At 43.9% G+C, this 27,852-nt stretch overlaps 1 protein-coding gene across 1 annotated transcript in view; it reads right to left on the reverse strand.

The window, feature by feature from the left end:
- Window positions 1-3,077: 3,077 nt before the first annotated feature.
- GYG2 (glycogenin 2) overlaps window positions 3,078-27,852 on the reverse strand; it is a 31,985-nt gene continuing 7,210 nt past the window's right edge. Inside the window, exons 4-11 of the mRNA XM_088028586.1 lie at window positions 21,811-21,985; window positions 20,420-20,582; window positions 19,372-19,498; window positions 17,801-18,008; window positions 16,413-16,544; window positions 7,188-7,292; window positions 5,989-6,096; window positions 3,078-3,239 (exon numbers count right to left, since the gene is read on the reverse strand). Of these exons, the coding sequence (XP_087884712.1) occupies window positions 3,078-3,239; window positions 5,989-6,096; window positions 7,188-7,292; window positions 16,413-16,544; window positions 17,801-18,008; window positions 19,372-19,498; window positions 20,420-20,582; window positions 21,811-21,985 (1,180 nt within the window). The remainder of the gene's footprint in view (window positions 3,240-5,988; window positions 6,097-7,187; window positions 7,293-16,412; window positions 16,545-17,800; window positions 18,009-19,371; window positions 19,499-20,419; window positions 20,583-21,810; window positions 21,986-27,852) is intronic.

Raw genomic sequence — 27,852 nt, forward strand, 5'->3', positions numbered from 1 at the left:
AGAATATGGTCAGCTTCGGCTAGCCCCATAGATGAGTCTGTTACACATCCAATGGGGCATTCCCTGTCACAGTTGGCTGTTGACACGCAAAAACACACATTTAGACCTTTAGCCTCTCACACGTCCCGAAGGGTGAACGCCAAATCCACTAGAGACCCAAACGAAAAAGAGGATCAGAAAGAAACTCACGGCAAAATCTTTGTCCTCTTGGGTCAGGAAGAGATTTTTTAAGATAAGACAACCAAAGCTTGATCTGCTTTTCAAAACTTGATAAATGAGTTTATCAAAATTCAAAGCTTGTGTGCTTCAAAGAGCACCATGAAAAAAAAAGGAAAAGATAAGCCACAGATGGGGAGAAAAATATTTCCAAATGAAAACAACTGCATAATAAGGAGACAGACCACCTAAGACGTGGGCAAAAGATGTGCGCAGTCGTTTTACTAAAGAAGAAATGAATGACTAATAAGCACGTACAAGGATAATTGGTCTGCATTTCCTTATTCAGGAGTGGTCACCAGAAAGAAACCCCGTTCTGCTTCAACTTGTTTGCAGTCCCACGCCAAAACCCATCAGCAAGTGAGCTGTTCATGTGCATTCAAGTACCACACAATGGTTTCAGCAAGATAGGACCAAGTGATCATACTATACTTTGTTCCTCTACATCTACACACCTTCACCCACCCTGCGAAGTCACCATATCCACAGGTGCTTCTCCCCACGTGGCATTTCCTCCTGCTCCCAAATAATCATTGGAAAATATTTCTAGAACAAGAAAACGTAAACACACACACACACACAACCTACCTTTTATGTACCCAAATATTAATGATAGTACAGGTCAAATCACATCTCCTGGGGACTCGAACAATTGTGTGGTCCTGACCTTACATAGCACAGATTCTGCATTGGCCTTACTCATGTAACAACATCATATTATACCTCTTACACAGATGTTATTTAGCAACCCTCAGAAGGTTCTGAACTACTCATTTATGAGTAAGTACATGTCACAGGGCCTGCCCTACAGAGAACTCAATAACCATGGGATGGATGGATAGACGGATGGTTGGATGCATGGATGGATGGATGGGTGAGTGATTGGAAGATGGGTGGATGGATTGAATGAATGAATGTGACATTGAAAAACAATGCTAGGAAATGGGTAGCTTCCCTAGGGAGACCTTAGGGAATTTCAACACAGTGAGAAGTAAACAGTTCTACACACTTTACTGCTACTAGCAATTCTGAAAAAAAATGTTGGTGATTTAAATTTACACACACCCACATCCCTTCCCTCTGTGACATATAAAATATTATTTTGATGGCTCAGAACACACACAAACACACACCAGAAGGGACACCATGTTGCTGTTTTAAATTTTTAATTGAAGTGCATTAGCATCCATTGAAATCAAAGATATAGACCAGAATGCGTAACAGAAGTCTGTGTTGAACAGACACCTTAAGCCATTAAACCACTGTCCAGAAACAGGAGTTCTCTTCCCCACAGAAGCTGAACCAGACTCAAATATTCATCACCAGACTCCTCCTTCTCAAGTATGTCAGACTCGGGCTCCTGTTTTTCATAACCCAACACCAGGGCACCCAGCACCCACGGTCTTTCCCCAGAACAAGTTTATAGTGTTACTCTAATGCTTGATTACCATCCCAACTCAATCCCTGTAAGGCTATATATCCATAGGGCTATCTTCACTTAGCTCCAGAAGCTTCGTATGTGCGATGCCCAACCAAGACTGCGGACCATTAGCCACCCAGACATAAAGGAAACAACCCCCCGGTAACTCACATCTTGCAAAAGCTCAGACCACAACTAACATCATGCACTTCCCCACATTCCTCCACCCAAGGGCTCACCTGCTTGACAGGATGTAAAACATGGCCAAACACACCCGCCAAGTTATAGCATAGCCACCACCACGTGGTCCAAACCTGTCTGTAGGAAACCCTCTGATGTTCCACAGTACGTGCATGATAAACAAACCATCCTAACTTTTAAGAAATCACATTTCCCTCTCTTTAGCGCGGTGGTGCCCATTTTTAGGTGGTGGCCACACGCAGTGACCCGGTCAGAGCTGTTCCAACACACTGCGTGAATTCACAAAACGAGGATACTTCTGAAGATGAGGACTTCTCATAGAATAAAGCATCCAGTCTCATAAAACTGAGATTTCTCCCCAAAACAGCTGCATTGAAATGGTCTGGAGAACACAGTGGCTCGACTCGTTATTTAGCACCGAGGTAGTGATATCCAGCAGAGCACAGTCAGTTGTGACGGACTGCAGACAGATCTGCCTCTACACAAAGAGCCTCTCCAGATCCTGTCAGCGTGAGTGAGGTGTCATCAGAACCACCCGGGGTAAACCCTCAGTGCTCCCCAACCAAGAAGACGTTCCATCCCCCAAGCCAGCTAGAATCTCCCTTCCACATTACCTCCAGCATTTCCCAAGTCGGGCATCCGCCAACAGCACTTGGCAGCCCCACCAGGATTTGCAGAAGAGAAACAACACCTGTGGTGTTGCTCAGACATGCTCCGTGAAGTCTACGTGAGAGTCTCCCTCAAGACGTCTGAACGTCTACCTAGTCCTCAAGGGAAGGACTTTCCATCGTCGAGGCTTCCTGAGGTCCTGTATACATGTACCGCTGTCATTAGCTTAGGGGCAGAAGAGAATCTGCAGTGATGTCTAACCCTACGTGGGATAGAGATGGTAGCACCTGACCAAGGCAGCATCCCAGAGCTCCTTGGAGCAAGACCAGAGAGCATGATCAAGGGTCTACCAGAAGTTTATCCCTGCTCCCATTTGCTGAGAAGAACTGACATCTCAGAGGAGCCAAGAAGGCATGGGTAGCTTGGATAAGCAGGGCAGGGGGGTAGAGGGCTTTAAGCTGGGTTTTTTATGGTCTACATTATTTTTGTGAGGCACCCAAGTTGGTCAGCCATAAACAGAGGCACATAGTTGAACACCTGTTCCCTTCGAAGGGCCTGGAGATGTCCGCGTTCGCGGGACCATGCAGCAGAATATTGCCTAACCACACACGGCGCAATGCGACCCCTGGGGTTACTGCAGAAACCGGTCCAACTTCTCCTGGATGCGGGCGAATGCATCCTTCCCCATGTAATCGATGCGTCCCTCCTCCCATTTTCTCCTCTCTTCCTCGGGACTCGGCTCCTTGACCTTCTCTTCGATGGAAATTTCATAAACAGACATGGCCAGGCCAACCTAGGGAGGACAAGCAGACAGAAGATGGTTTTTGGAGCCATCCCTGGCGCAACTGAACATCTGGTTTAGTGACTGGGTCTACAAATGAATCTCAGTTCTCTTGAACAAAATATGTGCTGAGTTTAATATAATATTCTTAGAAGAAGACGCTTTTCCTGGCCACGTTTTGTGAAATCTTATAAAATACCATGGTACATGTGTTCACTTTTTCATAAGAAGTGTTTTAATTTTTACCACTAAACCATTTTACACACACACCTGTACCGATTTAATGCTTCCACCCACCGGAAACCTCAATGTTTGGTATCACCGTATATAATCAAACTACATGAAATCAAGAAAATACTCGCCTTGTATGAATAAAGCCTATAGTAGTTTGGACAGCCTGCCAAAGCCATTTAAATAATAACCGCAGTGGTTTTCTGCTTGCAAATGGCAGGGTTTTTATCTTCTTAAAGCCAAAATACGAGACAGTATATAAATACAGACATGTGCAAACACACACACGCACCTTTTGTTTGGCACTCAAATGGGTCAATAAAAGTAGTGAATATGTTTCCTTTAAAAATTTCTTACCAAGGATTAGAAAAAGATGTCTAAAAATATGCATGTGCTGATAACACACACACACACACACACACACACACACACACACACACACGCTACAGGAGACACTCAGGTGTTCCCCAGACACTGTGTGTGTTGGTGGGATGACACTGGATGCCAGATAGTTAAATTAGAATTTCGATGCTACTGGGCATATGGGACTTTCTACTCTGATCATTTACAATAGTGTTTTTAAAGAGTTTGTATGGATAACGTTCTGTTTTCTACCCTTGTTCCCTTACATCGTGTTCAAACACTGCCATCCTATTGGCCAAGGAAATAGCAAGAGTTAATAAAGAATTATTTTCCATTAGATCTTAGCCCTTCTCTCCTCTAAGAGCCCTTGGATTCGGGCTCAGTGCATGTCTGGGAACTAAAACTTTTCTGGAATTAACAGGACCCATAGAACACATGGTATACTATCGCTCAACACATGGTATACTATCGCTCAACACAAAACAGTGTGGCGACTGCGTCCTCCGTGATAACAAGAGGAGAGACCTATCTAGGAAAACCACAGACTCCCTTGATTTTATGAAACATGGTATTATACAAAATAGTGAGGGTCATCCACAGTGGAGTGGAGACACTACATAGGAGGAGAAAGTCAACATGCCCCAGTTAAGCGGACAAGTAATGGAGTGCCATTTTCCTGGGTGCTCACAAGGTCCCCTCACAACGGGATGCATCCTGTACAGGTGCATCACCCTAGAAGGTGGGAGTGTTACCGGTGCCATCTGCTGGGAGCAGCCCTGGTGGTAGGGCTGGTGCTAATCTTTATGAGCCAGGTACAATCACGGATTCTTCCAAACCACTGCTGAGTCTAATCCCCACCCCCACCTCCTGCTTTCCCAGGTGGGCACCCCCGTCTCCACCTCATGGATCAGAGAAGGTAATGAACTCGCCAACGGTCCCAAAGCCCCCACACCACATGGCTGAGCTGTTAAATGAGGTCTGCCCAGCAGCACCCCCATACCGTGTCACCCCCAAGCGCTATTTACCCGAATCACTCTGCCTCAAAGCCATACCGCCAGAGCTGAATACGCTCACGTTCCACATGCCACCAGCAGAGTTTCAGAAGAAACCCTGTCATGGAAGCCTCTAGAAATAAGTTCTAAATAGTGCATTTGGCATTTACTACACTGACAAAGTAAGAGGGAGAAAAGCGTACACGTTTTCTCCACCGTACATTCTAGTAAAAGCATCATGCAAACTAAAAAATGTATTATAGAGTAGGCCATATTGCAAATATTGCTATAAACTAAGTATCTGTGTCCCCCCAAAATTCATACTAACCCCCAATAGGGATGGTATGAGGAGGGAGGCCTTTGGAAGGTGGTCTGGTCACGAGGGTGGAGCCCCCATGGATGGGATGAGTGTCCTTACAAAAGGGACCCCAGAGAGCTCCCTCGCCCCTTGCTCCGTGTGAGGACACAAGAAGATGGAGGTCTATGAACCAGGAAGTGGTTCTCACCTTGACCTTGGACTTCCAGTCCCCAGAACTGTGGAGAAATAAACGCACTATGTGCATAAGTCCCCCAGGCTACAGTATTCTGCTAATACCCACTGAAACAGACACGTGCTCAATACTAACTTTCATCAGATACCCAATGTCCAGCTCTAGAGCCATATTAACTACTACTTAAAAAGCAAAAGGTGTCATTCAATTGCTGTTAGACTTTTTTTTTTTTTTTTTGCAATTGCTTTCATTCAACATATCCGTGGAAAGAAGAAAATTTAAGACAAGGACATCTGAAAGCGGAAGGACAGCACAGCATGCACCATTTGGCGCCAAACGTTCACCCCCAGATTTTTTTGCTTTTATCCTCTTCATATGAGACAATGGCTCGCTGGGCAATCAGCAAGAAGAACAGAAAAAGCCCCTGAAGGTCAATTAACTTTTGCGGAACAGTGTTTAAAGAGAGAAAGGCCATGATGATTAAGGATGGGAAAGAAAGTGACCAAGCACCCCAGGCAAACGCCGGAAAGGAGAAAGACGAATCAGAAGCACCAAGAGAGGCAGGCAGAGTCTTATTTCAACAAAGTCAGGCTGGACATTGAGGTTGGCGCATGAGTACTGCCGGCCCCAGTGATGGAGGACAGCATCCAGCAGGAGTGCCAGACGAGACAATGAGGGTACCACCTCCAAAGCATCCTGAGGACTGGAGTCCCCGGTGACATCCACAGGGGGCTCCTGGCTTGGTTCCAAGATTTCCACAGATGGGTCACCTTCTCCTTTATCCATGGGCTGCTAGAAACATAACCATTCCATCGTTAGTCGGCAGACGGTTTCAGGCGACGACGGCTTTAACTACAAGAACAGAGCACTCTGCCAGGGGAAAATAAGATCAAAGGAATGTGTCGTGTCAAAGGCCCTTTCCTCAAAGACTAGAAAGGGGGGCTTCCCCACTCCCACCTTCTCCCCTGACACCCACCATTTCTCACACAAGATGAGATGCTGGAAGTTTTTATGGGAGGTACCAAAGCTAATTTTTCAGACAGGGATTCAATTACAGTTCACCCCTGAATAATGGGAGGTTAGGTGTACTGACCCACACACAGTCGAAAATCCACGTATAACTGTTGACTCCCCCAAAACTTAACTACCAATAGCCTGCTGTTGGCCGAAAGCCTTACCAATAACACAAAATGTCGACCAACACATATTTAGCACATTCTATATATCACAGCCTGTATTCTTACAATAAAGTAAGCTGGAGAAAAAATGTGATTAAGACAATCGTAAGATGTGAAAATACACTTATAGTACCATACTGTATGTATTGAAAAAAATCCGTGTATGAGTGGACCCATGCAGTTCAACACTGTGTCGCTCAAGGGTTGACTATAGTTTATACCAGATGCCCATGGAAGCATTTTACTAAGCTCGTGTCTCAATGAGCACAGCAGACTCTGAGCTCAAACCTCTGATCATGCACAGTAAAAAAGCCCAGATTCATGAGGGCAAGTTTAGCAAAAACAGGGGTAGGACTCATAATCCTTCAATACTGATATGAAACATGGGTCCAAAGTCCTACCAAAAAATTTATTTTGAAAGGGAGAATATATGTCATGGTGATGTTACAGCTTTGTCATCTCTAATTCTTCCTAAAGGGAAATGGACTAACCAAATGACAAACCAAACAGAAATCTGAATAGACACCCCAGTTCTGTATAGACTAATCACAACAGACATTCAGGGTTGGGAAAACCATGCCGAAAGATCACCGGATGAAGAAGAAAAGCAGGGGGCATCTTCTTTGGTATTCGATGGACAAAGACATGCCAAGAAAACAACACTAGGAGACACAGAGGTACGTAAGGAGTGTAAATGAGGTGTACCGAGGTGGTCTGGGTCCCTGAGGAGTCTGCACATTGGGGGGAGGGTGGTGACAATGGGTCACACCTCACTCCAGCGGATGTCTCAAGTTCAGGCCACCCTATTGTCTGTCATAAAGAAAGAAAGAAAAGCAAATTAGGATAACCCTCCTGCAAATATCTGAAAACACCCCATCTATTTTGTTTGCCTCCACGATACAAAGGCAGCGTGACAAGGAACAGGTGTGGGGCAGACGGTGCCAGGCTCACCGTTTCCTGCGTCTGCTCCTTTGTCTTGGGCTCACATGCCCCCGTCTTCCTCGTACCTAAGTGGAGCCATACGATGACTTCTCATCCACACCACTGAGATGCCACGTGACTCACCTCCACTGATGCGGGATACACTTTTCCTACCCTCTTTACTCACGGGTCAGGTGAAGAACAAGATCCCTCCAACCTGTTTCACCTGGGGTTCCATGAGAAAACAAACCCCTACAGAAAGCAATCTGAGCGACTATTTTCTCAGTGCTTCCAAGGATGCTCCATAGCCAAGAGCATTTCAGGTGCCTAGGAGACAATACGATGCATTGTGTGCGATGGCTGGCTTCAGCACGAAGGGCTAATTCTCTCTCAGAGAGCCACAGTGGACAAGGGACACCCTGGAAGAAGCTGGACTACAACTACAGGAGGATCCTGGACCCCTTGGTGACGGCATGGAGCCCAGGATGCCTTTGCCACCGCAGCTGACTGGGGCACAGACGTAGATTTTTTCCCTACCTGGGGCTGTTTGTTATACAGCAAGCCTAATCAATTCACGGTCAGGAAGCAAGCTTGTACCCAGGCGCTGGGGGCCATAAATGGTCCAAAGGCTTCTGCAACACTAACCTGGTCACTGTCTGCTACAGAGGCTAAAGAACATTGACACATTTCCCAATTGTCCCTGCAAACATACTGCAGAAATCATGTGGGTGGGCTGGGTTGCGTCTGTGATGGGAATATAATAAATGCATCTGGCATCTTATTCGCCCTTGAGGCAACCAAGAGGCTGTAGGAAGAATCTGAGCAGACAGTTCAGCAGTGCTTTGAGGCTGAGGAACCCATAAACGATGAGGTATTCAGGAGGGACCCTCTGAACAGCACAGGCTTTCATGAGGGACTGCGCTAAAAGGAGGACAAGAAACAGAGCAGCTCTTAGACACACGGAAGCCCAATTTCACCCCAGTTCAACCTCCAACAGGGCACGGGCACACCACCTCTATGAAAACTTCCTGCCAGGGGCGCCTGGGCGGCTCAGTCGGCGAAGCACCTGCCTTCAGCTCAGGTCATGATCCCTGGGTCCTGGGATTGAGCTCCAGGTCGGGCTCCCTGCTCGGTGGGGAGCCTGCTTGTCCCTCTCCCTGTGCAGCTCCCCCTGCTTGTACGTGCTCTCTCTCTCTCTCACTCTCTCTCCCGAATAAATAAATAAACTCTAAAAAAATATGCAGTGTGATGTGTGGTATCAAAAATCAACTAGCACAGAGCAAGACAAGACCAAATGAATGAAGAACAAGAGGAAAAACAAAATCAAACCACAAGAGCAGATCCACAATGAAATCCAGATATACGATTTGTCAGACATAGACTATAACCAAGTGTAAGAAATACTTTAAATGAAATAAAGGGACAAGTTGGAGATTTTCAATGAAGTATGGAAACTGCCCTATTAAATATCTGACGTTTACTGGGGTTCAGAACACAGTAACTGGCATTAAGTGTTCAGAATGTGGGCTTACCAACGGATTAAACTCAACCCGAGGGAGCCAGAGAGAGACAGAATGGGCAGAAGGAATGCAGGCTCAAGCTACAAACTCCAAGTAGGACAAATACAAAGAATAATAAACCCGGAGCCATGATTATACAACAGATAACTGAAGCCCAAGAGAGAAATCTGAAGAGCGGCCAGAGCAAAGAGACCAATGACCCTGAAGTGCATAGACCCTGAGCCTGGAAGACGCATTTGCAGAGAAGTAATGGACGTCACAAGATTACGAAACAACACGGTCAAAGTGCCCTTGTAAAAAGAACTGCCAAGTGAGAATTCCACATCCAGGAAAATACGGCCCCAAATGAAGGTTAAATAAAGGAATTTTCAGATATACAAAGGGAGGGAATTTTTCAGCATGAAACCTGAATGAAAATAAATAATAAAGGAAGTTCTTTGGAGAGAAGACAATGATGACTGATAGAAAGAATGAAATAAGGAATAAAAATAAAATGATATAGCTAAGTGAACTTGGACTGTGTAAAGTAGCTACAGAATTAAAATATTGTTCTGTAAGAATAGAACAAAATGTGGAGGGAAATGGACAGTCTGAAAGCCTTCTGGGGTTCTTCTATTCCCTGGAAGCGACAAAGTCCTGAATATGTTACATTATGTCAAAGTTAGGAATGAAAATTGGAATCTCTGGGTAACCACTTAAAAAATAATCAAAATAATGCTAAACTGACATGTAAAAGAGGCTGAAATGGAATAACTAAAAATACATTAATCAATCCAAAGAAAGATTACAAAGAAAGAAAAAGACCTCTCAAATTGGTGACAATAAAGAGCAAACCAAGGGACAGATTTAAACATAAATATACTGGTAATTACATTAAATGTCAACAAAGTACCCCAGGTAAAAGGCAAAAAGTATTTGGATAGAAAGAAAACAAAACCTCATTCTGAACATCTTAAAGAGTTACACGTTAAACATGAGAACACAGAAAGGTTGGCAGGAAAAATGCCGAACGAGATATACCATATAAGTACGAAGCAAAACAAAGCTTTAAGGCAATAAACTTTAGTAGAAATATTGCATAACAATAGAAAGATGTGCCAAGAATAGACAGTAGCATTAAATGTCTTGCTTTGTTAACAGCCTTACTGAAGTACAATCTCCATACTATAAACTGGACTAAACTGTACATGCTGCCAAATTTGGGCACAATCAAGAGAAGTAAACACATATCGGCCCCCGAAGTTTCCATAATAATCTCTCCCTCCTTCCTCCTCCATCCCCAGGGAACCTCTCATCTTCTGTTTGTCACTGTAGATTATTTTACATTTTCTACAAGTTTACAGAAATGGAACCACATGGTATGTTTTATCTTTTGTCTGGCTTCTTTGACTCGATATAATTACCCTTTGCAACTTTGCTGCCTGGATCGATAGTTCATTCCTCTTCATTACTGAGTAGTATTCCACTGTGTGGATGGACCACACTTCGTTTATACTTTGACCTACTGATGGACACTTGAGTTGTGTCCAGTTCTGAGCTCCTGGGTGACTCAGTCGGCTAAGCATCTACCTTTGGCTCAGGTCATGATCCCAGGTCCTGGGATTCGAGCCCCACTTTGGGCTCCCTGCTCGGGGGGGGGGGGAGTCTGCTTCTCCCTCTCCCTCTGCTGCTCCCCCTGCTTGTGCACTCGCTCTCTCAAATAAATCAATAAAATCTTAAAAAAAAAAAACAAATCAACTGCTGTTTTCATATGAACATATGCATTCATTTCTCTTGAGTAAACAGCTAGGAGTGGAATGGCTAGATCACATGCTAGATGTATGATCGACATTTTAAGAAACTACTGGACAGTGTTTCACTTGCAGATGATAAGGTGTGTACAGAATAACCAAAAGAATCCAGGCACAATCTTAGTGTTTACAATGACACTACTTATCATTGCCTCACAATCCACCAAAAACCAGGAATTAAGTCTAGCAAAATGTATGCAAGGTCTTTACTAAAAAAATTAACATACTGGAAGAAATTAAAGAAGATCTAAAAGTAGAAATACACTAAGTCCAACGAGCAGAAGACTCAAACTTTGGTGATATTAATCCTTCCAAAACCCAGCTATAGATTCAATGCAATCCCAGTGGAAATTCCAGAAAATTTTGTTTTGTTTTGTTTTCCAAGACACTGCAAAGCTGATCCTAATACTCATATGGAAATCTAAAGGAAATTTAGAAGAGGCAGGGAAAGGAAAAAAAAAGTTGAAATACTCGCATGACTTATTTTAAAGCCACGGTAATCATATGACAGTATATTATTGGTGCAAGAGAGGGAAAAATAAAAGAATCAAGAATCTGGAAATAGATCCATCCACATATGGGCAAAGGAAACATGACAAAGCATGGGGGAATTAAAGGTGTTGTTGATAACCCGTGCTGAGTTAATGATAGACCCCCATGTAACAGTTGTGAATGTTGACCCCCAACTCATTCATTACCTAACATCCATGCCAAGTGGATTATACACTTACCTATAAGAGATAGAAACGATAAAAATTCTGTAAGACAACCAAGGTGATTATCTCCATGACCTTAGTTTAGGGACAGATTTCCTAAAGAATAAACAAAACATACGCCTCATCAAGGAAATTTTAAAACCTGGCTAAACTTCTATTCATCAAAGGATGCCATGTGGGGACTGAAAAGGGAACAGAGTAGGAGAAAGCATTTAGACTGCACTACTGAAAAAGAACTTGCATCTGGAATATATACAAATTGTTAAGACTCTAACTTAAAAAAAAAAAAAAAAAGGAAACACCGGAGGAAAAAAATGTTCAAAATATTTGAACGAGCATTTCCAAAAGAGTCAAAGCTTGATAAGCACCGAGAATTGGTTCAAGTTAACTCCACATCATCTCATACGTGCAAAGTAAGACCACAAAGAGATGTCCCACATGCTCATTGGCATTTTGGAAGATTGCTGAAGATGTAGGACAACCATGACTTCCCTACCCTGCTAGGGGTACAAAATCCTTGGCAGAATCTACTAACGCAAAAGGGTACACACGCATGCCCTTTGCTCTAAGGACCCCACCATTAAGGATAACCTCTCCAAAAATGCTTAGTGAGGGCAACAAGAGGCATGTATAAGGTTGTTCCTAGCGGAGTTACCTGTGTTACCCGAAATAGCAGTGTGTCCACCAACACTAGAATTAAACAGTACATTCTGTCTTACTACAATTGGATAATATGCAGCCTATGAGAATCAGTGAACTACACTCAGCTCTAGACGAATGGATCTCCTGAAGACGTCAAGTGAAAGAGACCAGACCCAAAAGTAGATACTGTAGGATCCTGTTTATAAGGAGCTCAAAAGCACTCACAAGGAAGTGGTGTGGGTCAAGGTCAGGATGGACTTCCCTAGTGACTGGGAGGGTGCAAGAGGTATTTGGGGTGAGTTTCTGCATCTGGATTGTGGTTATTTAAGATTTTTTTTTTCACTCTGAAAATGCATCAAGATGTATAGTTACCATGTTTGCCCTCTTTTACATGCATGTTATCCCTCAACAAAACGTTTTATGAAAAAACAAATACGATGTTCTAAGAAAGCACAATAAAAACAACCAATAACTTCAAAAACCTAAAGGGCATTCCTCATATTTTCATCCACTACATTTCCCCACCCACGATACTGGAGGACAAACATGACACTGGAGGACAAAACACTTGACTGTGAAGACAGTAAAGGGCAAATATATTTCTCTAATACATTAATTTATATGGGAAGAAAATTAGACATTTGGCTTTCCTTTTGAAAACTAAGACCTCCTTGTCAATACTGTTGCCATCATTCAAAGGCTCCTGTCTTCAATAAGGATCCCAAATTCAGGACCTAGCTCCTGTACATTTATAGGAATTTATGAAAATCATCTTTTCTTTCTTTTTTAGACTGGGTTCCAGCTCCCCAAATTTAAGACCCAGAGTCAGTAATTCACTACATTGCCAGTAGGTGGCAGCGATGCCCCATAATTAATTCCAAAATAAGGCACTATACCCAAGTTACTGTGAAAGCATCCCTTCCTTGTTTTTGTTTTTGTTTCAAGTTTTTATTTAAATTCTAGTTCGTTAACATATAGTGTAGTATTGGCTTCAGGAGTAGAATTTAGTGATGCATCCCTTCCTTTTAAAATTATGAAGAATTCATCGCTTTGAGAGACGCATGCTCATGGTTAATTAGTCAAGCCACCGAGATTTCTTCAAAAGTCCATCTCGGCAACGGATTATTCACAGGTGGTAGGACGGAAAGGGGCGGGGAGAGGGGACTGAAGAATGACGCAGACACCCTGAAACGCTCCTCCTTGTTTATATTACTTTTATTCCAGCGAAGTGTTCAATGTGCTGTAGGCTACCAACGTACCTCCCCCAGCTATTTAGGGTTGAGTCTGTATTTACTTATCAAAGTGGCTTCCTTTCCACTTCCAGCCCTTTCTCCAACAGCTGCCCATTCCTGAGCTCTTGTCTGGATCCCTCTCCTCCTCCCCGGGCAATATGATGCACGTAAGGAGTGCTCACAGTACTCTGCCTGGAGCCCCTTCTCCTCTGAGTGTCCAAGACACACGGGCGTGAGCTCGGCGGGGTCTCACATGCCTGAGTCCCCCACTCTTTCCCTCGGATCCTCAGAGACGACACCCCTCTGGTCAGAATTACACATTTCAATAGACAAGGATGCCTTCCCTTGTTGCCTCTTCATGCCTGGAGGATCCCTTCTTCCTCTGAGCACTTTAATACAAATCAAAATTATACATCCGGGTGGATCATTCTGTATTCTTTCCTCTGGCTGCTTCCTTTGCAATCTGCAAATACAGGTCATTCACTGCAGGAACCTGCTGTTTGGAGATGTCTTCAAGGCCTGAGGTGCGGGGGTGTGTAGGTGAGCTGGAGCAGGGCCAGTCCATTAGAGCCGCCAAGACGAGAGACTGGAGTTCCACAGTTACTTGTGAGGACTAGTTAAATATCCTGAGCCGGGCACACCCATCCCACCTGGGGAGTCATCTCCCCTCTGCCGACCCCTGGCCTTGGGCTCAGACTCCATTGAGTGCCGCAAGATGGTAGCCCCAGGTCCCATCTATAGACCCCGATGCCCGTACGGACACAAGAAGGGTTCTCACGTTCAGTGACATCCCTCCTCTTGTATGAGGACTTGTTCTGAACCCACTTTTCTCCAACTCTTGGGATCTTTTCCCACAATCTTCCTCTCCCCGATATTACCCCTTAAGGACGGGGTAGGGTTTGGGGCCACAGCAAACTTGCCCAAGTGACACCACCATCTTCCGCCACGGATGTGGCCAGCTGTCCCCATGTCTGGGCTGCTGGTGGTGGACTTGTGTCCTTTGGTTGCCACTGTCCAGCTCAGCAGGCATCGAGGGAACACCATCCTGAGATGCAGATTCTTTCCATAGGCTTTGCCCAGAAGCCCGGTCCCTTTTGCAGGAAGAGCTCCTCTGGGCCTGGCTCTGCCGGCTTGGATTGAAATGCCGCTTGTAAACACAGAGACACAAAGACAGATATTTGTTGTCTATTATCAGAGCTTCACCGACAATTGTGAAGCCAAAACTCAGGTATGAAGTAAACACCAAGACGACCCACAGCAATCAAGGAAATCAAAATTAATGAACCAAATGTTTTACCAGCGCGTTGGTGGTATAGTGGTGAGCATAGCTGCCTTCCAAATGTTTTACCAGCTATCTGGGCATCCCTTAGCCCAGTCAAGTTGACAGATAAAATCAACCATCAAGGTGCAAAAAGGGTTTTCTGAGCAATACTTAATCGAGTCCATGTGTTTGCTAAACATTTTGTGAGAACGTTGAATTTTCTTACAGATCCCGTTACAGGCGTGGCTCCTGGTGACATAACAGAGAGCAGTTTGTACACTCACTGTGAGAGCTTAAGTGACCGATTCTTCATGTTCCTGCAACAAGCAGACGCCTTTATTGAACTCACATGTGGCATTTCCTGGGGCCACATTCAGACTGTGGGGGGCTCAGTGTACCATCAGGAGGAATGAAAAACCAGGAAACGCTCCCTTTCTACTATGTCTGTCTTTACCGTGCGAAGCTGAGGGTCTTCTCAATTTGTTTGGGTTGACGTGAATCCAAACTCAAAGGCTATTAACAACTTTGACAATGTAATTTGTTCCGTATTATAATAAAGACTAGAGCGCCATCCACAGACATGTTTGCTAAAATTTAAACATCGACTCTTCCCAATCAAGACACAGTTCTCCCAAACCTGTTTGAAGCACATGGAAAAATATGATGTCCCTTGACCCCATACCCCAGATCCATCCCCAGCTACAAACTCGTAATAATCTGAGAAATGAAGGTAATAAATGAGAAATGAAGGTAATAAAAATGCTTTTCAACGCGAGGATTCCCAAATTCAGAAGTCTTTAAACACTGGGCATTATTCCAATGTATTCACTCAGAAATTGGGGATGGAGAAACAATGGCCTCATTTGCTGTTCCCCCTTCTGCAAATAACATGCGGTGTTGTTTTTCTTCTCTGAGGCCAGGAATTCAGCAGACCCAGCCGCAGCAGAAATGAGCACATGGGTCAACATTAGTCTCCAAGTCGTATTCGCATCAGGGGTGTGGCAAAAGGTCTCCGGACGTAGAACCACGTGGTCTGGCAGCTGGGTTCAAGGGAGAGGCAAGCAACGCCTTTGAAACATTAAAGTTTGGGGACCTTGCAATATCAGGATGAGACCCAACACCTGTTCTCAGGGTGTGTATTATCTTCCTGTGGCTGCCGTGACCAATGCCCACATTTGTTGCCCGTTTGGGTGGCTTAAAACAATGCAGACTGAGCACCTGGCAGTTCTGGAGGTCAGAAGTCCAACGTGGGTGTCACTGGGCTGAAGTCAAGGTGCGGGCAAGGGTGAATTCCTTCTGGCAGCTGCTGCAGACAGTCCATCTCCTGGCCTCTTCCCGCTCCTTGAAGCTCCTGCAGCCCTGGTTTGTGGCCGTGTTTCCTCAACACCAGCAGAACTAGCATCTCCCCGTCTCTGTCTGGCCTCTGCTTCTTCTCTGTCACATTCTGTCAGCAAATCTCCTTCTGCCTCCCCCATACGAGGACCCGTGTGACAACACAGGGCCCACCTGGAAAACCCAGAATCATTCTCTGGTGGTCCTCAACCTGACCACACCTGCTAAGACCCTGTTTCCAGATGAGGTAGCATGTTCGAGTTCCCAGGATTAGGATGTGCACATACATGTTGGTGGGGGAGCATTATTCAATGTACCCCACGGGTCACAGTGCAATGATCTACATGAACACAGGAGCTCCTCGAAGCTAGAGCAGACTGCAGACGGAGCCATGCCCTCTCCCTCCCTGGAAGCCGTGGGAACTCCGGGAGCAGGCTCTCAGCTCTGTCTCCTTGGGGAGCCAGCATCCGATTCTCTGATTCTCCAGGCACACCTGTGTGGAGGGTGGGTACTTACATCTTCCGAATGGCATCCCTTGGGTGAGGGTGGGGTGTCGTCTGTGACCATGGTCTGCTCTGAAGGGCCCTCAGCAGGCCAAGGGTGGCTGGACCCCACCGCTGGCTTTGCACATGGTTCCCCGATGCCAGCCTGAACAAAGATGGATGCACTTGGTAAGTCCTCCTTACATCTTTTTTAACCCTCCGGCTACCCTGGGGACCCCAGGGCCCATCCCGTCCTCTGTGTGGCCCGCGCTCCCCGACCCTATCATCTGTACTCAATAAACAGAAGCTTGCCCAAGGAATGCACACAGACTTAGGAAACCGGGCCCCAAGAACCTATAAACAACCTATCCATGTTCTGAGCTGGCCGTGCACAGGGCCTGATGCTCTGGAAACAAAAGCAAGCACTCCCACACCCCTGGGCCAACACAGACAGCCTCCAGGGCCGAAGGGATCCTGGAAACGTGACGACTCATAAGGTAAGCTCTGATAGAACACGTGATGGGTGGTCCTCTAGGAAGCTGCCTTCGTTCTGGCGAGAAAAACCACACGGCACACATCTCCTAGACCGCTCTCAACGCCTTATTTCCCAGAACGGCCTGACTCCACATCTTAATTTCCATCCCATACAACCAGATGTCTAGCAAACTGCCCAGCAGAAAACAAGTGGCAACACAAACACAGATAAACTCCTATTCCCTCGTGGGAAATGATGGGAGCAACTGAGTCCTTCCAAAGAGAAGCACCTAGTTCCACCCAACAAAAACCATGGCCAAGACTAAAGTACGGATTCTCTTCCATTTCCCATCAATGCAATGGCTGGGGATTAACTGTAGGGTACTAACACATGTCCTGGTAAACAACGATCAGGTAATAAAGCTTCCTGGAACCGAATTTCAAGAGGTCTTTTGTATGGCAGGTGTATCCATAGTAAACTAGCTACACAAACGTGACTATTTAGAGCATGAAGGGTTACCATTACATTTAAAAAAAAATCAAATTGGTATCAATCAAGAGCTTCAAAAATCCTCTTCAGCAACGTCCTCCAACAGCTACTTGAATTGATGATGTAAATTGGCAAGTGTCTCCTTGAACAACCTGGTAATCAATCATCTGCAGCCACTTAGCTACGAGGGGCTCTTTCCCTGATGAAGGCGGCTAACTGAAATAATCTATTTATGCATCAACCCTCTAAATCACAGCCACATTTTGGCTCATTAAACATTCATGATTTTGAGCCAGAAGAAAACAACCCAGGGTATCTGTATCTTCAGCATCCTTTATGAAATACAACACATAGAAACAGAAGGGAGCATTTTGAGAAAGTACACTGGGTATCGATTCGATCATGCAAAGTGTATGCCCATCCTCAACTCCTGCTTTTAGAGGGTGTCACCCACTTACGGAGTGTCCTGGAGATGCGTGTTCTTCCTCATCCCGGAAGCTTCCGTAAAGAGGCAGGACGCTGTGCTGGTAGATTTTCCACCAGAGGTTAAGGAAGGACGCCTGGTGCTGGTTGGCCAACCCGGAGCCCTCCATCTGGGGGTTGTACTTGTAGTTCCATGGCTTTGTGGGCCCCAAAAAGTGGACTACCTTCACACTTGAACCGAATCTGAGGGAGAAACACAAAGCATTCTACTTTCCACTTGGAAGTGATCACACACGCAGGGAAATTCCCCCACAACCACGAGGCGTGTCAAAGACAGCAGCACATGAACACTTGTCTCAACCCTACTATGTGGACCTGCTGTTATTTTCCTTAAAGATATGTGGTTTTAAACAATCAACATTGGGAGTATTTTGTTTTCTATCTACCAAGGAACATAATCATAACCCAGTGGGGAATTCCCTCAAACCAGAAGAATAAATCAAGAGTCTTCTAAAGATGAACAGTATGGTAGGTAGCCCAAAACATCATCTCCTTCAGACAACAGGGACCAAAAAAAAAAAAAAAAAGAAAAAATCACTTATAGATAGTAGACAATGCAAGCTGAAAACAAGAAAATTGGCTTCTCTTTACAAGATTGTGAATTTTCTCCTCTCAACCTTTTTAAACATTTTCCCCCATAATCATCTTCCCATGAAATTTTAACACTACATTTGTGTCATATATCCATGTTCTGTATGTACATCTCTGCTTTATTCGTTAAAAAGAATAGAATGTTTTCACTCCCTGAGGACCCACTTCTGCTCCTTAGAAGCAATACGTTCCCTGTTAAAAATGCGTGCCCTAGAATTATTCTTTCCCTAGATTCTGCTCCGATTTTCCACTTTTGTTTATAACAACATCACCCGCAGCAGCGAATCTCAAACATTTTGGTCCTAGGACTTCTTGACATTCTTAAAACGCATGGAGGACCAAGAGTTTAGCTTTGTCCACGTGGATTCCATCTGTCTATATTTACCTCAACAGACAACAAAACTAAGAAATCTGAAAACGGATTTGATCAATTCGTTAGAAATCAATCGACCCACGAGACGTGGATGTTCACTTCATACTTTTTCATGAAAAATAACTGTATTTTCAAAATACAACTGTCAAAAGAATGACTTTGACCATTTCAAGAGGAGACAGCTGCTTTCTTATATCTGTGTCTCCATTCAGTGCATTGTTTTGTTTTTTTAGTGTATTGTTTAATCATGTCAGGCAGTTTCTGTAAAATCCACCTCGTACACTTATAAAAAACAAATGAGAAGAAAAAGTAACATCTTAGAAGTATTATTTTTTAAGTCGTTTTGACTGCAGACATTCAAAAGAACTGTGGGGGGAATCCCTCAGGGGTTCCTTAGACCACCCTTTGGGAACCACTGTCATTAAGACTTGCTGCTTTGACTACCTATAATTTAAAGCAGTAGGCAAACAGAGGGATGATCTAGCTTTTTTCTCCCCAAATGCCGAAAACTGATAAAGATTCTAGAGACAGGGCTGCTGGAAGGCAGCAGGCGTAGAAGGATCTAGAAAGTGGAGAACTTACCGTTTGAAAGCAGGGCTGTAGGTGTATGCATTGTTACTGCTCAAGTTATAGATGAACGGTAAGTGCTTGTGGATATCTGCCGTTGACCAGCTGCTGAAGAAGCTATTCAATAAGCCTTGATCTGCCCCTAAATGGCGAACACACACCCAAGGAGGTTAATCACAGGTGGTAGAGCGCTTCGAAGAATTCAGGATGTGTTTGCAGGGCTTAACATACACGCTTGCACGCGGGGTCCCATTATCTTTGTTTTCTCTGCCCACTACCATAGGACCGTTTGTCTCAAAAAGGACGGATCATCCATACCATGAATTTTAACAGTGCATATTTTCTCTCCAAAACTCTCCACCCATAACCCAAACCACTGATAATAAACCCTCGTCTTGTCCCCAACATTCTCCACTGCTCCCGCAATGAATTCCATCCATTAGCCACAGTGCTTTGTGGGCAACTCCTTGTCCTTAGCCAGAGATGATTCTTCATCAGTCTACTACTTTCTTTCATATGACAACAATCCTAGCATCTTCCCCATCTATTGATGCCCATTCAAGTGAAACATCAGCTTCTCTTGCTTACTTGAGTTGTTCCCTTTATTTTCTATCAGGGGCTGGCTGACTGAGGCTTGCATCCATTTTTGCAAATAAGGTTTTATTGGAGCACAGCCATGCTCATGTAAGTCTTATCAATGGCTGCTTTCACTCTACACCTGCAGGGTTAAATATCTGCAGCAGAGATCATACGACCTATGACGCTGAAAGAAAATCTATTATCTGGTCTTTAGAGAAAGGTCTGCCTACCCATTTCTGTATGATCAGGATTGGGGAACCGTTCTTCCTACTCACTGAGGACGTTTTCTTCAGTGGTTTTCTCTGCTGCATGTTTCCTTACTAACTTCACTTATTCCTATCACCCTGTCTGGCCGTGGCCTTCCACCACATCTTTAACTGACTCACGTCATTCACATATCTGAGGGAAATGAGGATGAGGCAGGGGTGTGGTCCCGGAAACAGCCCCATGCTCTTCCATCCATTTCCAGCCTCCCATCACTCACCATCAAAGCTGCCGTGGTCGGTGGCATGCTGCAGCAAGAGGCCATGGGTCTCCAGCGACGGCTGGAAGACAAATACGCCACTATTGAAGCAGTCCGGCCATCCGGGATCGGGGGCTGCAGAAAACTCTGTCCTATCAAACAGCTCATCGATATTGGATAGCACCTGGCAAAGCAGAGCATGGAGAACCTGTAGCAAGACTTCTCTTGCCTCCGGGATGCAGGTGACAAATGCAGCAGAAACGTCAGGATGGTCAGACAAAGTCTAGTGTTTGGAAACCTGTGCCCATTTTTTTTCTTTTTTTTTTTAAAGATTTTATGTATTTATTTGACACAGAGAGAGCACAAGCAGGAAGAGCGCGAGAGTGAGAAGCAGGCTCCCCACTGAACAAGGAGCCTGATGTGGGACTTGATCCCAGGACCCTGAGATCATGACCTGAGCCGAAGGCAGACGCTTAACAGACTGGGCCACCCAGGAGCCCCATTTTCTGGACTGACTCTTCTATTCGGCTTACATCCAAAAGAGAAAAGTGTATAAGATTGCTCTCCAGTTTATTTCAAGTGATTGACATCACACCACTTCTGAAACTAAATTATTTTCTAAAGGTTCTGAAAATCCTCTCTGGAAGTCGCCTGACTGTGTATGCTCTTTAATCTACCAAATGTGACCAACAAAACTCTGAAAACACATGAAAGGAGAGCTTTGCAAGTCACTCCAATGTCATCAGTTGCTTTCCAGAACTTGACTACTGATTACAGACCCCTCCGACACCCACTGCCTTTCTAAATTCTGCTGTGTTTGAAAAAAAAAAAGAAAAAGGAAACATGACTCTGACTGTGTTATCAGTCTTATTTTCCTCTGCACCTGTTCATCTTCCTATAGAGCTGCTTTTGCACAACCGAGACAAACGAGAATGGACGCCAACACCCCAGCTTCGTTTTACATTCCAACTTCCCAATGGCTGTGTTTGAAAGTAGCCATCATAGGCTCCTACACTGCAGGTCACTACCCCAAACGACAAGCGGAGGATGCCACAGCCTAAGAAGCCAGGTGTACCAGTCCAGTCCGAACTATGCAATTCAAGATGCAATCAAGGCAAAATATTTTTTCTAATTATTCTATTTTGTGTAGATGAAATTATGTGAATATGAAGCCCTCCTAGGGAAGGAGCATGCCTTCAAGTCCTGTAGTGTCCTGGGCAGGGGTTAGAGCAGTGCTAGTGCTGCGTCATGCCTGATTTTGATGGATGTCAATGCTGGTGATAGAGATGCATGTTATTTGCTGGGAATCCACCTGTAAGAACTAGCAGCCTCCTTAAAAAGGGAAAGGCATTGTCTCTGAGGGGTTCCTTATCAAGTGGAGTGTCTGGTCCTCACTTTCCCCCGGTACTCACCAGAGTATCTGCATCTAGGAAGACACACTTGCTATAATGGGTGAGGGTCCAACAGTGAAGCTTGGTGAGGGTGACCCCAAGCTCAGGCCTCTTCAGAAAGGCCAGGTGGATGTAGTCTGCACTGTCGATCAGGTTCACCTCAATTACCTCATCAAACACCTTCGTGAGGATAACCCTGGAAAAGACACATGCCAGGCACCAGGAGAGCAAGGAAACATTCAACCCGGGACATGCTATCCCTTCAAGATGACACCCCTTTGTGACTCACACACATGGAGCATGGATCCAAAACCCCATCAACCTTCATGTTCAGGTTTTATTTTTCCCATATGGAGCTTTGCATACTTTCCACATTCATGCTTAAACCTTATGCAAACTTGAAAATCTTAACAACTGTACACAATTGTCTTAGGTGGACTGAGTCCAGTCATCCCATAAGAAGGTACTTCTCTTTGAAAAATGCATGGGCCATGGGAATGAATGCCGAGGAGGTACAAATTGACAGATGTCCACTACGACCTCTACTCGTTTTTATCTTACGTATTTAAAACCTCCATTGTTAAGGGCATACAAGTTCAAGACTCAAATTTTGGAAGACTGTACTTTTTATCAAAATGAAATTTTCCTCTATTCCATTAAATTTTTTTTGATTAAATTCTACTTCATCAGAGGTTGGAATATCTTGGGATGACAAAAAATTAAGGAAGAGCCAGAAGAAAAGATGGGGGCATGTCAAAAGGGTACAGGGAGCCAATCAGGATTTGAACAAGAAAACAAGTAACAAACTTAAAGTATAAAATGAATATTCATGGGTCCATACTAATATCATAATTGAATAAATAAGTAAACGGGGAAGAAGGAGCAGCAATTCCTTAGAGAAGAATTCCAAATACTAAATGCATTAGGAAGGAGGGAAATAGAAAATCACCATTAGGCTAACATGACAGTAATAATTATTGCTGACAAGGTTCACCGGTGGAGGCTAAAATCAATGCGTAAATGTTTTGAGAAGAAATAGCATGTTTTCATAGGCTGAAAGTATCTCCTCCAGGAGACCTATCAATTACAAAGACAAAAATCATAACCCCACAGATAATACCTTATCCATATGATCAAGGTTTAATATCACCAGTAACAGGTCACAGCAACATCACATACTCCCTGATAGGGCGCCCTGGTAAAGGTACATCACTCCTGAGGACTTTTTTTTTTTTTTTTTGCCAGAAATACATAACCTCAGTCTACTAATGAGAAAATATTGGACAAATGCAAGCCCAAAGAATTCTATGAAACAAATGACCAGTACTCCCCGAAAATGTCAAGATCATGACACATAAGAAAAGAAGGAGAAAATGTCATAGATGGGAAGTTACAAGGGCAGACCTCTCTAACGCAACGTGGGATCCCGGATGGGAACAGAATCATTACATCAAAGGCATCCTTTATTTTCAACATTTTGTGTTGCTATTGAAAGTGCCTCCTGTACACATGCAGGATATGGCTGGATTTTACGTTTATTTTCCCATGACAAAATTCTCTCTCCTTTAAATGGTTTTTTTAACCCATTCACCTTTAAAGATTTTATTTATTTATTTGAGAGAGAGAATGAGAGAGAGAGAGAGAGAGAGCATGGCGGGGGGAGCGTCAGAGGGAGAAGCAGGCTCCCCGCCGAGCAGGGAGCCCGACGCGGGACTCGATCCCGGGACTCCAGGATCATGACCTGAGCCGAAGGCAGTCGCTCAACCAACTGAGCCACCCAGGCGCCCTAACCCATTCACCTTTAGTATGATCATTGATATATTCGAGTGGAGTCCTGCAGTATTATTTTTTCCTTTTTTTTTTTTTTTAACATGTATCAGACTTTCTTCTTCTTTGTAATCCTTTCCCACCTTCCACTGCATGGGTTAGGTTTTTGTTTTTTTTTCCCATTCCATGCATTTTCCATTAATGCTTGGGAAGTTGTACATATCCTTTCTAGTCTTCTGATAGTTACCATCCTCAACTTTCGACACACATATTTAAACTTAGATTTTCTACTGAATGTAAAAACGGTCAGCATCTGTATCTTCACCCCAGACAAGACAGGAATATCAGCCTATGTTCACCTCCGCCCCTCCCCTCTGCCCCCCTCATTCACCTCTGTGTGGACTGTAAATCCGAGATTATTTTCATAATTATGCCTCAACACATTTACAATTAACTTTGAGTTTCACTCATTTATTTGCTTAGTGCTACTTCTTTATTCCAAGTTTTTCTTCCTTGGATTCGCATTTCACTTTGCTTGAGTATATCCTCAAGTAATTTTGTTCTCAAACATCTTTGAGGGGTAAAATTTTCAAGCTTTCATGTATTTGGAATATCTTTAATTTGCTTTCGAATTGCACTGATTTGGTTGAATACAGACATCTCATTCCAAAATTACTTTTGCCCCACCATGGCAGGATGGTGGGGGGAGGGGTGAAACAGGTGACGGGGATTAAGAGGTACAAACTTCCCATTATAAAGTAAATATGTCACAAAAATGAAGAGTACAGTATAGGGAATGTAGTCAATAATATTGTCATAATTTTCTACAGTGACCATACTTATTGTGGTGAGCATTCTGTAATGCACAGAATGTCGAATCCCCGTGCTGTACACTCGAAACTAACGTAATACTCGACATCAACTATACTTTTGTAGACACACACATGAAATTGCTTTGCTCCAGAAAATTTTAGACATCAGCTATCTCAACCTGACTGATGCTGAAATGCTTTTAGCACCTTTCTCTGTTCTTGATGCTCTGTGATGCCACCCCTCGGTATTGACATTTGCGTTCGTTCATTCTGCCCAACACTCAACGGGGCATTCTCAGAGCTGAAATAGGAGAGGAGTTATTTCCTACAATCCGTTCTCTCTTTTGCTCCTTTTGAAACTTCCAGTATGAGGGAGATGTTTATGCTTCCAGAGTCTTATCTGTTATATCCTGTACCGGCTTGTACCTTACATTTTTTGGTGCTTTTTCATTGAACGGTATTAAAAGTACCTACATCTCTGAGAGTGTACTCTCTCATCACCAAGTTTCCCTTGCTTTTAACCCAGTTATTTATGGAATTCATGGCATCCTTAGGGTTGTATAAAGATCCGGGAGCAGCGGGGCGGAGGCCAAAAGAAATATCACTCCATGTTGCTACAAATAGACTGTGATGTATGTCCTTAAATCCCTTTGTTCAGCTCTGCCTGTTTTCTCAAAATAAGTGCCTGGGCTTGGAATGAAGTTTTAAGACTACAATTTGAAGCTTTCTGCAGAATGATTACCCCACTCTGCTCTTGGACCACACAGCCTGGAAGAGCAGAGTGGTGGTCCTCATACCCACACCCTCGGTCACTTGTGGTCACCTGTCACTGTTTGTCAGTGGACCATAGGGCACTGTTCCTCAGCTCTCCCACTGACTGCAAAGTATGTAACGGGTCCTATAAAAGCGACATGGTTCTGGAATACCGAACCTTCCCAGGAGTCCTGGATGTGTCTGAATATTTTACAGTTCATCTTGAGTGGACCAGGAGACTGAAGAGAGTCAGTGTTGACAGCTTTTCCTGACCCTGAGGAGACAGGAATGGAGGACAAAATGGTGCGTTCGTGTGGGGTCCTTTTGGCTTCATCAGGACAGTTCTATGAAAAAATATGGCTGCCTCCAATCACTAGGGGGACTGATGGCCCAGTAGGCAACCAAGAAAGACCCCATGTTTCCTGTCTTGGTCCCAGACGACACACACAGGGACACGTGTCTACCTCAGGGTCAGCATTCCCAGCTCTGCGGCTGCTGGAGCCTCTGGTCTGACTCTGAAGAGCAGGGCTCTGGACATAGGGGAATGTGTTTCTCTCCGGGGACGAAGAGCTCAACTTTGGCAAAAGAGGAAATACACTGTACACACTAAGTTGAAACACTTTTGAGAAAATGGGTTACAGCCGATTTGCCTCTAGTCTAATGATGTCATTTGGTATCAGAGATGAAGGTCTGCCCCCCCAAAAGACCAACATTTACAAAGACAGTCTGCCAACCTAGCTGGTCATAAATATCCCCCATCGATGTAATAATGGTTCATACCCTCCACCATTGTGAGATTCATCTGTCCATTTGTGAAGTCTGGTTGTAAGACTTTTCTGGAATATTATATAGACAACAAGCCTCCTCCCCGTTAAAGCTTTTGTAAATGCGTTCCTTTAGTTTATTTGTTTGATCTTTTACTTTTACACATAGTATTTCTGGCCTGTACAGGTCCTGGTATCCTCCTTTGCTTTCATTTAAGATGGTTTCCCCCACATTCGGACGAATGAAACATCCATCCATGTCAGTGTTTGAAGACATTTTTCCTTATCCCGACTTCGGGGAGGGTCGTGGGTGGTGATCCTACCAGCAGATGGCGGGTGCAGACCAGGGACACCCCAACTCAGGGAATCATCCAGCCCCAGATGTTAACAGTGCCCAGGCTGAGACATCCTCATCTACTGACTTCTAAGATGTCTCTATGCTTTAAAACTTTTACCTTTACACTCACAATCTACCCGGATTCATCTTGGTACACATTTAGCTTTATAGTCAAAGGACCATATCATTGCCTTTCTCAGATGATGGATGGGCTGAATTACATGGAGGCCGTGAACGGTCTTCCTTAGGGCACCATTCGTTTCTCTACGATACACCTCGAGTGGTCTGGCTGCTGCTGTGTATTTGGCGGCTTTTCTCATCTATATGTAAAACACAACCAAACCTGTAAATCAAGTTTGGGTATCAAGATTGGGACAGTTTCTTCAAATAAATGAAGGCATTCATTTTTTCCCCTTGTCTCTGAGATCACTCCTATCACATGGAAATTCATTCATTGTGACCAACGTAACAAAACGTCCTTGATAACTGCCCAGGCTCAGAACCTTCTACCAGATAAGCTTTTGGTAACATTCTCTATTTTCCACCCCGGCGTACTGAGCGGTGTTTTCTACGCTTTCTAGTATCAGTGTGGGGTCATCTGAATTTCCCTACAAGGATCAAGTATTTCGTCAATATTAGCAGCAAAGTGCTCTGTGTCCTGTTTGCTTTTAAAATTGAAGTTGCATGCAAATGACTACTTTTTCACTTTTACTTTGGATACTTATGTTTTCTGCCATCTTAATTTACTTTTAAATAATCCAACACTTGGGTTTTTTTCCTGTTCCCAGTTTTTAGTTTTTCATGGATCTCTTCCTTCTTGCCTTATGTATTTTTTGTTTGTTTTTTCTTAATTTTTTTCCAAATGGATCATTTCTTCACTGATTTTAACTTTTGTATTGTTTGCCTTCTGTATTTTTTGTTTGTTTTAATATAAACTTTTTTTGAACTTGATCATTTATTTCTTCACTGATTTTAATGTTTTTCTCTGGCATGACTTCAGCCTTCCCGTTTGGCTTGTATCGGTAGTATTCATATTGCTAATATTTTTTTAAGCACCGTAGAATTCAGTCTTCGATTTGTTCGCTTCTGAAATGTTTAGGAATTTCTAATTTAAAATGTCCAAGGGTAATGTGGTTTTTAAATTCGTTTTGCTATTAATGCCTACTTTTATTACATTATAGTCAAAGACTATAACGTTCAATTTCTGCTCCAAGTGTCCCATTAAATGCCTCCTTGTACCATGAGTATAAAATCAATTTTTCTAAGTGGTCTATGGCTGATGAGACTAAAGATCGCTGTTTACATAATGCATAACATTTAAGAGATCCCTCATGCACTATTCATTAGATCAATTTACTCACGTGTCTCATTTGTGAGTTAAACACGAGGAAAACTACACAAAAAGACTCTCCCTCTACCCTTCTTTGCATGTGCCTGTGTATCAGGTTGGGTTTTTTAATATGCTTCACATGGTGATTGTTGGCACATAAAGGATCTTGAGCAGTGTATCCGAAATGTGAATTCTCCGCTTTATTACGTAGTGTCCCTTGCCCAGATTCTTATACTCAGAAAACCGTATGATTGTTTCTGCTTTTCCTTTCTTCTCCATGTGATCCAACAACTCTGTCCA

This window comes from Eumetopias jubatus, unplaced genomic scaffold (genome assembly GCF_037043125.1).
Source record: "Eumetopias jubatus isolate StellerSeaLion01/CBP00866 unplaced genomic scaffold, mEumJub1_p1.0 scaffold_11, whole genome shotgun sequence".
Lineage (NCBI taxonomy): Eukaryota > Metazoa > Chordata > Mammalia > Carnivora > Otariidae > Eumetopias > Eumetopias jubatus.